The 15,348-nt window shown below is 49.8% G+C and overlaps 1 protein-coding gene and 1 long non-coding RNA gene across 4 annotated transcripts in view; one reads left to right on the top strand and one right to left on the bottom strand.

Annotated features, from left to right (window-relative positions):
• XKR5 (XK related 5) overlaps positions 1–3,668 on the bottom strand; it is a 20,380-nt gene extending 16,712 nt beyond the window's left edge. The window contains exons 1-2 of one of the 3 annotated variants that reach the window (XM_037893869.2): positions 3,388–3,668; positions 569–752 (exon numbers count right to left, since the gene is read on the bottom strand). In XM_037893869.2, the coding sequence (XP_037749797.1) occupies positions 569–752; positions 3,388–3,445 (242 nt within the window). In that variant the 5' untranslated portion in view covers positions 3,446–3,668. Of the gene's footprint in view, positions 1–568; positions 753–2,301; positions 2,848–3,387 lie in introns of those variants that run through there. The other 2 variants (XM_037893871.2, XM_037893870.2) reach the window with 2 other exon arrangements.
• On the top strand, positions 2,817–15,348 carry LOC122464900. The gene is made up of 2 exons (XR_006289316.1): positions 2,817–3,070; positions 14,485–15,348. It is a non-coding gene; the product is annotated as an uncharacterized LOC122464900 (long non-coding RNA).

The raw sequence follows: 15,348 nt of genomic DNA, 5'->3' as shown, positions 1-15,348 counted from the left end.
GTTCTAACTATTAGTTAGTTAGTAGATAAGATCTGGACTAGACTTCCAAGGGAGGTTGTGGAATCCCTGCTACTGGAAGTTTTTTAAGAAGAAGGTTGGACAAACACCTGTCAGAGACAGTCTGGTCTACTTGGTCCTGCCTCAGGACAGGGGTGTGGCCTGGATAACTTCCTGAGGTCTCTTTCAGCCTAACATTTCTATAATTCTATGTTGGTTGAAGGATCAGAGTCACATACAATAGCAGAAAGATGGTTCAGATAACCAGCCATTCGTGAGACCAATGCCCATAAAATCAGGGGTTCTACTGTAATTAGAAACCAGGCTCGTAACTTTCTAGAAGACAGTGTTTACTCACAGTTCTGTGGTTTGAAGTCTCAGTTTACCATAGGAAAATCCTGATCCTACACTGCAGAAAGAGACACCTAATACAACCCCAATGGTTCTCCTTGCCACATAAAACACTCAGGCACGCATGCACACACTTTCCATGCAAAGTACATATATTTGTCCTCAGAAGATTAGATCTCAAGCCTCCTAATTCTTCAAAGGCTGTGAGTTGTTTTCTCACCGCTTCCAAATCCCCAGCTTCAGCATGTGGACGATCACCAGACAGCAGCAGCCTCTGTGCCCATCTGCCCTGAACCAAGAGAAGCTCAGGATCTGAACTATATAGTCAGGCAGAAGCAAGGCAGTGGTCAACCAGCACCAGAGATACCGGCCAGAGAGAAGATAATGGACGATGGTGCAGACCCCTGAAAAAGGGAAAAGAAACAATATGATAGATGGTGGCACACATGGTACCTCTCCCACCTCAGCTCTAACAGTGCACCAGCCTTTGTGGCCCAAATCACATCTGACCACAAGCATCACCACTCTTTCTCCCATGCCACTTCTTATGCCTGAGGGCAAAGCTCCCCATAAAGATCCACAGAGGCACTACATTCAACTCCTTCAAACTCACCACTCCCGCAATAGCTACCCAATGCTCAGCAATGGCTATGCAGCTCCTGTGCTGCGACCTGTGTTTGTTACACTGAGCATAAGATCTCACTGTTACCTTGTGCTCCCTCAGTCTGTATCTTTTGCATCCATCTAGCACCGGGATCGGCAACCTTTGGCACGCTGCCCATCAGGGAAATCCGCTGGCACGCCGGGCCGGTTTGTTTACCTGCAGCGTCCGCAGGCTTGGCCGATCGCAGCTCTCACTGGCTGCGGTTCGCCATCCCCGGCTAATGGGGGCTGTGGGAAGCAGCGGCCAGCACATCCCCCGGCCTGCGCCGCTTCCTGCAGCCCCCATTGGCCAGGGACAGCGAACTGCCGCCAGTGGGAGCAGCGATCGGCCAAGCCTGCGGATGCTGCAGGTAAACAAACCGTCCTAGCCCGCCAGCGGATTTCCCTGACGGGCCACACGCCAAAATTTGCCGATCCCTGGTCTGTAGTCTTATATTTAGATTACAAATTCTCTGCGTGACCATCTTTTTCATCATCTGCTTGCACAGCGTAGGGGCCCCGATCCATAGATGTGGCCTCTAGGCACTACCACCATACAAATTAATAATACTAATAAGATCTCTGCTCTTAAAGCAAAAGAGGGTTTGGATTAAGTTTTCAGTTTGGGCTCAGCTCTATACAGAGAGAGAGGTTTTTTCCTTCCTTAACACTTTTGAAATCTTATTTCTAAGTGCTGGTTAACGCATAACATAACTATGCATGTTAGCGTCATCTTTGTAATAAACTATCCTTTGCTATGTGTGCATCCAGCACAGCGGTTCTCAATCTATTGAACATTGTGGGCTGCATCCAGTACTACCTGTATGGCCCTGAGGATGTCACATAGGCCGCAGCTGTGTATTGACTGGGCCGCAAGTGGCTCACGGGCCTGCAGGTTGAGAACCACTGATCCAGCACCTGGCACAATGGGGTCCTGCTCCATGACTGGGGCTCCTAGGTGCTATGGGAATACAAATCACAAATAGATACTCTCTCCTCAATTTAACCAAAGCCCTTTAAACACGTAGGGGCTTGTTTTCTGGAGGGTGTGTGTAAAGCAATGAGTAAAATGATAACCCAGAGCTCTCCTATTGCATCTTCATCAGTAGATTGCACAGTGCTTTAACCCGGGGGTCAGCCTCATTATCCTGCCTCTTCCACCGGTCTGCCTAAGGTTTAGCAGACTGGTGGTAGAGGCAGGAACCAAATCCAGGTCTCCTGAGTCCCAGTCTAGCGCTTTATTCACATAGGCCACACATTTGTCCCCCCCAGAGAAGTAGCAATCATTTCTGTCTGCCCTTTCGTAGTCACCTGCTGTCAGGGATGGATCTAGAATAGCTCAGTGGGATGCCCAGGAACAGCTCAGGCCAATCCAGATCCTAACTTCCCAAACTCTGGGCTTGCTCAGGTCCAGGATTCTGGTGCAGGCCAGTCACTGAAAATAAGGGAGAGCTGGCCCTGGGACCCTCCCTAGCCAGCAGCCCTGAGGCAGGGGCATCAGCCTGCCCAGCACAGGGTGAAGCCTCTCCCATGCACCTGCCTTCTCCAGTAGGGGCCCGAAAGGCAGCAGCTAGGGTTGCAGATTCAGGCTGGAGGCATTCCTGGAGGTTTACTGATTTCATCCCATGCCCTAACCTCTCATTAAAGATTCCTCTTTAATTCCTGCAGGTGCCAGGACCGTCCTGGAGAGCTGGCAACCCTGGCGGCAGCTTCTCCCACTGGGGCAGCCTGCAGGGGAAAGGGGGGCTGGCAGCAGGATCGGCGGCAGAGCCCGGCACGCAAAGGGTTAAAGATTTTAAAAACGAGGCGCGCGCGCGATCGTCCCAGCCGCGCTCTCCGCCTTGCTGCGCCGCAAGGAGACGGCCAGAGCCGGGCCCGAGCCCCGCACCGGTTCCCGTGCCAGGGGCTCAGCCCTGCACGCTCTCCCCCGGCCCCTCGGTGCAAACCAGTCGGCCATGTGCATGCTCCCCGTTCAGTCGTGGGGCCGGGACAAGACAGCTGCTCCGCAGCTCACAGCGGCTGTTCGCAGGAACGGGGGTGGGTGCAGCTGGGGGGTGGGTGCAGCTTTGCCGGGTGCCCGGTGACTGTGTGCGTCGTTCCGCTGGCGAGTTGCATGGGTGCCCACTGCGCGGCGGGGGCAGCTCTGGTGGGTGCACAGCGGGTGTGTGTAGCGCCATTCAGCAGTGGCAGGCAGAGGCGTGCAAAGCACGAGGGACATGCAAGTGCGCTTGGGGGGGGGGGGGGGGGGGGGCGGCACAGTTAGTGGCGCAGCCCCCTCCGGTTAGTTGCAAGGGTGCAGGCAGCGCGGTAACACGGGGGTACGCTGCGTTGGGTGCCCGCTGCCGGTGCAGCCCAGCTCCTCAGCGGCAGGTCCCGCCGGGCCCCCGGGAGACTCACGCGCGCCCTGTTCCGCCGCGAGCAGCAGGAGCGAGAGTCCCGCGAAGGCGGCGCGCATCCTCCTCCTTCTCCCGGGGCGGCGCCCTGCTCCGGTGCAAGGACCCCGGAGCAGCCCGGCTCCGCTCTCCCCGCCCCTTCAAGGGCCGGCCGGCCAGCCCCCGCCCCAGGCCTTCGCGTCCCGCCTTCGCAATGCTCCTTCCCCGTTAGCGGCCGGGGAGGTCGGTTCGGCCAGCGGTGCAGCAGCAGCTGCCTTTGCAGGAACAGCCGCTGGCTCCCCTGCCAACTTCCTAATGGCACAAATCCCAACAGTTTTGCCCCTGACCAGCCTCCCTCCCTGAGACCCCGCCCCTTCCCCAGGGCCCTGCCCCTGCTCACTCCATCCCACCCCTTCAGTCCTCAGCTCTCCCCCCCCCCCCCCCCCCACTTTCCCTGGGCTGGGGCAGGGGGTTGGGATGTGGGCTCTGAATTCAAAGCAAAAAAGGTTTCTCTCACCATATGCGAGCAGCAGTCTGGTTGGATTCCTCCAGCCAGGACCACTCCCCCAGTTCATTTGAGCATAAGCTTGCGTGAGCTACAGCTCACTTCATCCGATAAAGTGAGCCGTAGCACACGAAAGCTTATGCTCAAATAAATTGGTTAGTCTCTAAGGTGCCACAAGTACTCCTTTTCTTTTTGCGAATACAGACTAACACGGCTGCTACTCTGAAATCCCCCAGTTCAGTGGTGCTTCCTTTGTCTTTCAAAGGAAGGCTGTAAATAGAGATGAGGGAAAAGAGGTGATTTGGGGCCTCTGTTCCTCATTTTTATATCTTTTTATCTTCTTTGAGAATCATCTCCAGCTGGAGTTCTGGTGACAGCCAGTCTGTTTACATGGGAAGTAAATTTTCCCTTTAAGCCCTTCTGCTTGCCAAAGAATGGCCGCTTAACCAGGTGATAGTCCATTTGATTTTGTTGACACTTGCCTGCGGTGTCAGTTTGCCTTTGTATCTGAGGAAGTGGTTTGTGCCCGCTTTTCTAAACCTGGAGCATGTCTCACAGTAGAATATTATAACTTTTACATACAATGTTGCTACACACTTTTACCGTGACAATAATGATCAGCAAATTATGAGTTTTCAAATGATACTTTCCAGGGCATACTTTGTACAAGATTTATTATAGTTTTGTAAAAAGGATGAACACGAGGGTACAGACTGTCACATAGGCCCGTAAGCCTAACTTCAGTACCAGACAAATTGGTTGAAACTGTTAGGATATAGATATTCAGGCCTGTCTGTAAAGGCCTGTACTTTAAGAATTTAGGGGTATTCTTATTACTTGGCTAGTTCTAGAGGTATAAAAGAAAGAATCAAAATCACTGTCTGCTGGTGTAAGGGCCTTCTTTTACTGTGACAGTTTGAGGCCCTGTTCTTAGGCTAAGGCCTTTGGCTAAGCAGCAGAGGCAGCCATAAGCCAGGAAGCGAACAGTCACATCCTCACATTCCAAACTAGCCACATTGAAAGAAGGTGCTATTGGGCTGTTAGGAATACAATCCTGTCCTGAATACAATCCTGTCCTGATAATTCCTATCACCTCCAAAGAAAGGGAAGTGCCTAGAAAATGTAAAAGGAAACTTAGTTTGATAGCATCCTGTCTGGCAAGAACTCACTTATCAATAGCTGGGATGTGAAATCCTCACTTCTGTATTGTTTTCCCACTTTGCTATTGTTTGTCTGTATAATCTCTGTCTGGTCCTGTGATTGTTTCTGTCTGCTGTATAATTAATTTTGCTGGGTGTAATCTAATTAAGGTGGTGGGATATAATTGGTTAGCTAATCATGTTACAATATGTTAGGATTGGTTAGTTAAATTTCAGTAGAATGATTGGTTAAGGTATAGCTAAGAATATTACTATATAAATTAGGGGCAAACAGGAAGTAAGTTGGGATTCGAAAATAAGGAAAAAGGAACTTGTATTTAAGCTTGCTGGAAGTTCACCCCAATAAACATCGAATTGTTTGCACCTTTGGACTTCGGGTATTGTTGCTCTCTGTTCATGCGAGAAGGACCAGGGAAGTGGGAGAGTGAAGGAATAAGCTCTCTAACATCTTGGTGCCGGGACTTGGATACATCGCATTGGATAGGTGAGTGGCAGCCTGTAAGTCCCCCTCCCCAACAGTCCGCGCAGCTGCTTGGAGGGGGTATGGCGAACTCTCGTGATGGTAGTTGCGGGTTCTGGCAAGCTGGGGTAACGGATTTTTTGAACAAATGGATAAGGAAGAATCAGGGCCCATACCAGGTGCAGGGGTTCACCTGGGATGAGATTGAGAAGGAGATGGGAGAGGTTTTGGGAGACCCCAAGGGAAAGGAGTGTAGGAAAAAGGGAATGGTATTACAAGGTTTGTGTGCTGGGATGGCATACTGGGTAAAAAGGGAAGCTGATCTCCTCCAACACATTAAGGATTTGGAGGGGATTGTGGATCAGCAACGCATTTTAACAGAAAAATCTGTGTTAGCAGTAGAGGTAGCAGATTTGAAGGCACGGGATGCTGCACGGACAGAGGAGTCTTGTGAGGCAATCTGGAGAGAGAGGGACGAACTGCTGGGGAGAGTAGGAGACTTAGAGGAGGAATTGTATCATTGTAAACATGGGGGCAATGGACTTGGGGACCCCAAACCATCCGCCCCACTAATGGAACTGAAGGAGACACCTCCACCACCCTACCCTGAAAAAACACTGTACCCACCACTGCCAGTGGATGTTGTAAGCCGGCGATCCACAGTTACAGCCCCTGCGAGAGAGGCTACCCGGGAGGAGCTGCAGGAGGCAGGAATAGTGGCCCCGGTTGCGGGGTGGGGGGACCAGGCCCCACAAGTAGTAGAACAGGCAGAAATCCGCCCCTTGTCCCTGAAGGACCGGGAGGCAGTACTGGGTCGTTTGGGAAAGGTACCCCGGAATGATTGGGATCAGTTTGTGCTGTGGCTAGTGGAGGTGGACAGGGAGATGGAGGGTCTAACTCGTGAGGACCAGGTGATCTTATGGCGTAGTCTTTTGGGACGAGGTACCTTGGGAATCGATGTGGCAGGAGTGGCACACACATTTCTAATCCCCGGACAGGTGGCAAAACACTTGTTTGGGGTGTATTCTCGTACTGCGGGGATGAATAAGATGAAGCGAATCCCTGGGGAAACAGGGCGGGATACACTTAATCGCATACAGGCATGGGCACGGTGCTGGGTGAATCCCCTGGATGGTCCATGGGTGTTGCCACAGGCAGGGGCACCGGGACCTGGTGGGGGTGTGGAGCAGGGTAGGGGTGTGGAATTGCTGGAGAAATGGTTGGAGCTGAGCAATCCGCAGTTCGTGGGGCATTTAAGGTTGCAGCACCCTGAACTTGCTCCCAATCAGCTACCCCAGTTTCTGGAACAGGCAGATGTGTGGAGGCAGATGCATCAGGGGGAAGAGCCAGTCCATGCTATTACTGCGGGGGATCAATACAAGGTGGAAAGGAGTGGGTCAGCCTGGAGAGGAGGAGGTAGAGGGAGAGTTCGTGGCTTTGGGAGGGTAGTCAGGGACGAGCGGGCAGCTATAGAGCAACAGATCCAGAGACTGCAGGCTAAACTGACTACCCATGATTTTACCAGATCAGGGGGAAAGTGGTCCCGGAGACCAAGGGACTGGGACTGCCTGAAATGCCAGACACACAATTTTGCATGGAGACAGGAATGTGTTCGGTGCCAGGACCCCCGGTCCCCCCATGAACCAGTGGGAGGGACAGAGGTGGGTGCTGCAACTTAGGGGTGCCCTGGGAGGCGTCCTGTCCATGTTCTCAGTTTAGGACGGGATGCATCTGGTCGCCCCACGCTCCAGGGGGCAATCGAAGGGAGTCCCATGAGGGATTTTTTGATAGACACTGGAGCAGCCATCAGTTTAACCACATGGGGGCAGGGGAGACCCTCAGAAGGGACTGTGACAATTGTAGGGGCAACAGGAGGGGAGACACAGTTAACCCTGAGGCGGGGACAAATCAAAGGAATCTGGGGGGAAGGGGAGATTATGTGGGGTTGTAATGATATGCTTAATCTGTTGGGGGCAGGAGATTTACACAAACTGGGACTTGTACTGGATTTAGCCAATTGGGTGTGTTTACTGGGGCAAACGCAGGACGGTCAGGGCTATACCATTCCCATGGGGATAGCCACTATGACCATTAAAGCAGCACATGCCCTCCCACCACCCCCGGCTGGGTGGGAACACATCCCTGTGTGGGCGAAGGATAACCTGGATTGTGGTAGGGGCAGCATGGAGGTACTGATGGAGGGAGGGGACCCTCCCCCACAGAAACAGTATCCTATTCCTCGGGAGGCATTGGCAGAGGTGGGGGCAACTATTGGGGAATTGGAACAGAGGGGACTGATTCGGGCAGTTGCATCCCCTTGTAATGCTGCTGTGTGGCCCGTGAGGAAGCCAAATGGTACCTGGCGCCTCACTGTGGATTACAGGGCACTAAATGCTCTGGCCAATTCGCCAGCCTCAGTGGTGGCAGCGTACCCTGAAATGTTGGCCCGTATTGGACCCCAATTCCGAATTTTCACTGTTTTGGACATAGCTAATGGGTTTTGGTCTCTGCCACTAGCTACCTCATGTCAGTATAAAACTGCATTCACATGGGAGGGCAGACAATTCTGCTGGACAGTCCTACCCCAGGGATATAGGGACTCCCCTGCAATTTTTCACAGATACATGAAACAGGCTCTGGAGGGGGTGGATTCAGCAAGGTGCATACAATATGTAGACGACCTGTTGCTAATGTCAGGGACAGAGAAAGAAGACAGGGAACTAACTGAGCAGGTCCTGCAAGCTTTGGCAAGAGCAGGATTGAAGGTCAATGGGAAAAAGGCTCAGATGGGACAGACAAGAGTGACCTACTTAGGAGTGGAAGTGTCTCAGATGGGAAGGGAAATCGATAAGGGACGGGTGCAACTGATTCAGTCCCTGCCACTGCCTACGGATGTTAAAAGCTTGCAAAGTTTTCTGGGTCTAACTGGATTTTGCAGGGATTTTGTGGCCAATTATGCAGAAATAGCCCAGCCTCTATTTGACCTAACCCGAGCCTCAACTTGGGAATGGTCAGAAGAGTGTACTGAGGCAGTGAGAGTGCTAAAGGAAAACCTGGCCAGTGCTCCAGTGCTGGCCTCCCCGGATGGGGAGAAATTCTTTTATCTGTACCCTTTGGTATCAGACACTACCATTGGTTGTGCATTAACACAGGAGTATGGAGCAAAGGACCGACCTGTGGCCTTTGCCTCTCGACTTTTGAGTGCTGTGGAATTGAAGTACGGATGGTGTGAAAAGGTGCTGTTGTGCACCTACTGGGGGGTAGGGAAATTTAAATACCTTACGGGAATGCAGAAAGTAATAGTCCGATCTCATCATGACCCCCTGCGGCTGTTAAACATGCACACTATCTTACAGGGACAAGTGAGTGGGCAGCGTATTGCTAAATGGTTGCTGGCTCTACAGGCAGAAAACATTACAGCAGAGGTGTTAAAGGAACCCACAGTCTGGGTAGCTGGATTACATCTGGCTGGCACCCCACACCAATGTGAAGCCAGCCCAGGTAAAACCCAACATCAGGTGTTTCGGGCGGCTAACCCCAATCAGGTAAAAGAGGGGACACTGGTATGGTTTTTGGATGGAAGTTGTAGGTATCAAGGGGGACGGAAAACTGCAGGCTTAGCTGTTGTGGGAATCAGAGGCAATGAGACAGTCAGCACGATTGGTTTCTCACTAGAAGCAAAGTCAGCTCAGGAGGCAGAACTGGCAGCCTTGCTAACAGCTTTAAATGAAGTGGATCCCAAATTGGAGCCAGAATGTTGGGTGGTGGTAGATTCAGATTATGTATTTCGTGGTGCCACATTAATGCTGAGATGGTGGGCAGATAATCATTTCAGGGCAACAGACGGCTCCACAATCAAGCATGCTACCTGGTGGAAGCGAGTGGAGGAGCTGAGTCACTGTTTTACACGGATCAATGTGGTAAAGGTAAAGGCACACAAGAAAACAGGACCCCTAAGCAAAGGAAATAATCTGGCTGACGTAGAGGCCAAGGCGGGCTGCAACAGAGGCACCCCCATGGCCCTGGGAGCCAGAAGAGAGAGTGCCTGTAGCAGTGATAACAAGAAGCGGGGTGGATACAGATCGGGGAGGGCGAATTCGAGAGTTGCAGGAATCCGACCCAGGACTGGAAGGCATCATGAAACTTGGGGACAGGCATGTGCCAAAGGTGGAACTAATGGAAGGGATTTGGTGTGTCTTAACAATTGAGGGACCGGTAATGTTGTGCCCTCAGGGAAGTCGGACGGCTTTCTTAAGCTGGGTGCATGGAAGCTTGGCAGGGGGACACCCTGGGTTTGAGGAGGCACTGGGAACTTTAAAAAGGTTGTGCTGGTGGCCAGGAATGGCAGCTGATTTAAAATCACATCTGGAACGTTGTTTGGACTGTGCCAGGCACAGCCCACCTCACAAGGTGCTAAGGGGAGAATTAATGAGACAAACCCCAAGGGGACCATGGGAAAGAATACAGATTGATTACACAGGACCCTTACCACCTGATCACAGGAAAAACCGATTCATGTTGGTGGTAGTGGATGCTTTCAGCCGGTGGGTGGAAGCTTTCCCCACAAAGTATCAGACTGCCCGGGTAACTGCTGCAATACTGGTAAATGAGGTATTCACTCGCTGGGGGGTCCCAAAGGTGATTGACTCAGACCAAGGAGCTGCTTTTCGGTCAGATCTGTTAGGGGAGCTATCAGCCCTCACTGGAATCACACAGTTGTTCCATATTGCTTATCACCCCCAGGCTGCGGGGCAGGTGGAACGCATGAACCGCACCATTAAAAGTGAGCTAAGAAAGGGAGTGGAAATCGGAGGAAAAAACTGGTCACAGTTACTGCCCTTTGTCTTAATGAGAATAAGGGCCCGAGAATCAAAGGGCACAGGATTTTCTCCATATGAAGCTCTCATGGGAAGGCCTATGGAACGGTGGGAAAATCTACTTACCCCAGTACCTGGGGAAGTCACTACACATGGCTTAACACAAGAATGGATTTTAACTTTAATCGAACATGTAAAACAAGTACAGCAGGCGGTGGCCTGGCGAGACGAGCAAGGAGCAGCAAGAGTCAAAGCATGGTATGACCTGCCTGGGGAGCGTAATCTACCCATGGTGGGAGATCTAGTGATGTACAAGATTCCAGGTCAACACCATCCATTCCCAGCTCCTAAATGGAAGGGCCCCTATCTTGTCCTTGACCAATTAGGGCCCAGTCTGCTATTACTGGGTACAGAGAATGGAGGACGGGAGTGGGTTCACTGCACGCAAATAAAAAGGTACAAACAGGGGATTGGGAAAGGGGACGTGTAAATTTTGTTATGTGTGTATTACAGGTTAATTCAAAAAGGAGAAAAGGATGAAAATTCCCTGGCCCTGGATGGAACAATTACTAGTGCTAATCACAATTGTCACATTTACAAATTCTATTCAGATCCCACGATGTGAAGTGTCAAAAGGAGGAAACACATGGACGGCTACACATGCAACCTGTGGTAATAAAGCTAATGAAGACTATGAGAATCTCCCCATAGAAAGATGTACCACTAATACTCCAACAGGAATTTGGCAGTGTCGGTATATGGTTTATGGATTAGATGGGGGAATCCCAACCAAGTGGAGAATATCAAATTTATCAGGAAATATCGCATGGTACTCCCTGGGTGCTGCCATGATTAACGATAGTGGAAAACACAGTTACCCAGCTATGTGGTTTGTTACAGAGGGTCCAAAGAATATAACCCTCTGGTCCCCTGGAGCAAATGAACCCTCTTGGGAAAATAGGGCCCCACATTTAGGGTGTGATGTTACCATATGTAACCACAATGGTACTTCCATGGAAGATAATCCCCGAGGGTGTGATTGTTATGTACATATTACATTAGGTGTAAAATCCCCTTTGGGACGCTGGGTGTACGATGAGTTAACCATTTTACAGAATGTAACCCTACAGGTGATATGGATGCCAAGTTGGAAGAATCCAAATTTAAAGTGGCCACAGCCTGGAGCCAAGAATATTCCCCGACGAGCAAATGTCTGGGAGCCATTGTGGGAGCAGGTGCAGCCAGCACTTTTTAACGTGTCCTTTCACTCTATTACATGGGTGGTACGCCCCAAGGAATGGTGGGTGGACCAAATCCATCCTAACTGTAGTATGTACATAAAAGGATTGAAACAACAATTCAATGCATGGGTGAGGGGACACACCTGGAATCGTCGTCGGAAAAGGGGATTGTGGGCAGCTGGGAACACTATGCTGGGTACATGGAATCTGGGGGACGAGTGGGTAACCAAACAATTAGTAAGCCAAAATGTGAAATTTCAACAACAAATTAATGAATTAATGGCACAGCATCTATCAGCAGTTGCCACAGGGTGGAGGACAGCAGTAGAGGTAAACCTGCAGTTAACTCATTGGGCAGGGGACCTGGTGACATGGGTAGAGGATGGCTTCAGAAGACTAACATGGGGAGAAGTGTGCGTAGGTATTCAAAATGCTCAGTTAATAATGTTAATGGATATTATGAGAGATGCTTGGTCAGAACAATGGCCTTCAGTATTAAATCGGGAGGCTAGCCCATATCTATCCACAATTGCAAAAACATACCCATCTACCTGGAAAATAACATCCCCGACCTGTGGGGAGAGTTCTTGTGTAATTGTTACTATGATACCATGGGAAGGAAATGCAAATAAGGTGGTTCCCTTGACCCCTATGGGAGTAAGTAGGGAAGGGGGAGCACGTTGGGAGCCACTAGGGAATAGGTGGGGGGGATGGAATGGGGTAAACTGGACTGTCATCACATTAAGCAGTTGTATATCCAGAGGAGGAATATGGATGTGCCCCTCTCCTATGACTATGGAGGAGCAGGATCAATGGCCTATTGCAAAGGGGGGGCATTTAGGGGTAATGTATATGGGGTACGATGTATTCTGTTGGGAATGTATCCAATCCTGCAATATAACACTAGGAGGCAAAATCCTTCCAGTGTATGACAAAATTATGAGCTTCTATACACTGCCACCTGGACTATGGTGCACCAATGGATCAGTGGACTTAATCGTTGTAAACAATCAAACCAGCACCTACTACCCCATACCGTACCAAGTAGTTGAATTGGTTTGGACAATACCAAATTTCACTGTGGATATTCAGTGGACACACAATATGGACAAAAGTACACAAAGATTACAAGAGCAACTTGCTGCAAGCGCCAACAGTTGGACACACTTACAATACACACTACAGGATGGCGCTGACAAAATTTTAACCTTATCAAAGGAGGAGAAGCAGTGTTTTTGGTGGTGGCCAGGATGTTGGACCATACTGCAGTGGTCAGGACTCTCGGTGTTGCTGTGGATTATCATAGCAGCTGTTGTATTGTTAATTATATGTGTGTTACATTGCATATGGAAACGATCAAGGGGGGCACAACCCCCTAGAGAACAGCCACTAATTATAACCTATAAGTAATGTAGTAAGCCCCCCCAAGTGTACTAGACAACCCGGACCCAACCTTCTCGGGCCCACTATACTGGGAAGTCTGGAACACTAATTGGAATAAGTGTAGTATGCCCGTACGAGAGAAGGTGCAGGGCATGGTACTACACAAGGGGCAGTGGGACAGATGGAGCATCGACACCTTCCACCTTGATGCCTGGCCCTATCAGGAAATGTGTCGCCATATGTCCTATGCTTTTCCAGGGATACCTGGGCAGGAGGATCCCAAAAGAAAAGAAAAGAAAAAAAAAAGGGGTGGAGTGTTAGGATATAGATATTCAGGCCTGTCTGTAAAGGCCTGTACTTTAAGAATTTAGGGGTATTCTTATTACTTGGCTAGTTCTAGAGGTATAAAAGAAAGAATCAAAATCACTGTCTGCTGGTGTAAGGGCCTTCTTTTACTGTGACAGTTTGAGGCCCTGTTCTTAGGCTAAGGCCTTTGGCTAAGCAGCAGAGGCAGCCATAAGCCAGGAAGCGAACAGTCACATCCTCACATTCCAAACTAGCCACATTGAAAGAAGGTGCTATTGGGCTGTTAGGAATACAATCCTGTCCTGAATACAATCCTGTCCTGATAATTCCTATCACCTCCAAAGAAAGGGAAGTGCCTAGAAAAATGTAAAAGGAAACTTAGTTTGATAGCATCCTGTCTGGCAAGAACTCACTTATCAATAGCTGGGATGTGAAATCCTCACTTCTGTATTGTTTTCCCACTTTGCTATTGTTTGTCTGTATAATCTCTGTCTGGTCCTGTGATTGTTTCTGTCTGCTGTATAATTAATTTTGCTGGGTGTAATCTAATTAAGGTGGTGGGATATAATTGGTTAGCTAATCATGTTACAATATGTTAGGATTGGTTAGTTAAATTTCAGTAGAATGATTGGTTAAGGTATAGCTAAGAATATTACTATATAAATTAGGGGCAAACAGGAAGTAAGTTGGGATTCGAAAATAAGGAAAAAGGAACTTGTATTTAAGCTTGCTGGAAGTTCACCCCAATAAACATCGAATTGTTTGCACCTTTGGACTTCGGGTATTGTTGCTCTCTGTTCATGCGAGAAGGACCAGGGAAGTGGGAGAGTGAAGGAATAAGCTCTCTAACAGAAACTATAATAAAGAACAGAATTATCAGACACGTTGTTGACCATAATTTGTTGGGGAAGAGTCAACATGACTTTTGAAAAGGATAATTATGCCTCACCAATCTATTAGAATTATTTGAGGGGTCAACAAACATGGACAAAGGTGATCCAGTGGATATAGCATACTTGGACTTTCAGAAAGCCTTTGGCAAGGTCCCTCACCGAAAGCTCTTAAGCAAAGTAAGCAGTCCATGGAGCTTCTGGGACCTAAAGCATTCCTCTCACAATATATGTGAAATTCAGCTTTACAAAGTATCATTTTTTGGCCTTGAGAATCCATAAAGATTTTTCCTGTGTTCATGCACTGAACCGTCCGTGAATTACTGAGACAATAACATACTGTTTTATGTGTGCTTGCAGGTCCCTCAACCTCAGCTGGCTATTGTACTTCGGCAGCTCGGGCACCCGGCAGCAGAACCTTGGGTCTTCATTTCATCCTGGATCGGTCAAAGAGGAAGGGCTTCCGTGATCAAATTATGGTTGACAATCTGGACAGGGCCAACAAGCAGGTGCAATCTCAAAGAAGGAAGGATTCATGGCAAGTTGAAAGCACAGGCAGGCTGCAGAGCTTGAGGACAAAATGGCAGCGCGGGAGCTGACACGTGCATCTTGGTTCCTGAAACAGGAACGTGAGTTGAGTGGGGAAGACAGAGTGCAGTGGAAAGTCCCTGTTTGAGAGGCTGCTTTCACTGGTGGCCACTAGAGTGCAGGCTCCTGCCTCGCCCACTCCACAGCCTGAGTCCCCTCCAAGGTACCGTGCGCTGCAGACCAGGAGCGCTTTGCACAATTCCTTGCTTGGCAGGTGGCCCATGCAACTGGGACTTAGCAGCTGGACAGGGCAAATCTACCCCCTGCAGTCCTCCACCCCGATCCAGGCCCCATTCCCCCTGCACATGTCCACCCTTATGCTGACCGCCCTCCCCCCCTGCAGAACTCCACCCCCAAGCAGTGGCACCCAGTGCATGCTAAACGCACATGACCGAGAAAGCAGAACATGCCAGAGGACACGCAAACTTAGGGGATTGTTTTGGTGGCATTGGTTTCACTGTTTACGCCATGCAGTGTTTGGTTTATGCACTTTGTTTTATTACTGGTTTTGTGCTGGTTTAATATATGCAGACATAGCATTGGCAGGCAGGCCAGCTGCCATTAGAACACCAAAACAGCACCACCACTCCCCCGTAATACATCCATGTTCACAAATAAAGGCTTTTATTTAATTAA

Source organism: Chelonia mydas, chromosome 3 (genome assembly GCF_015237465.2).
Source record: "Chelonia mydas isolate rCheMyd1 chromosome 3, rCheMyd1.pri.v2, whole genome shotgun sequence".
NCBI classification, from domain to species: domain Eukaryota; kingdom Metazoa; phylum Chordata; order Testudines; family Cheloniidae; genus Chelonia; species Chelonia mydas.
This window is presented reverse-complemented; position numbering and strand designations above follow the sequence as displayed.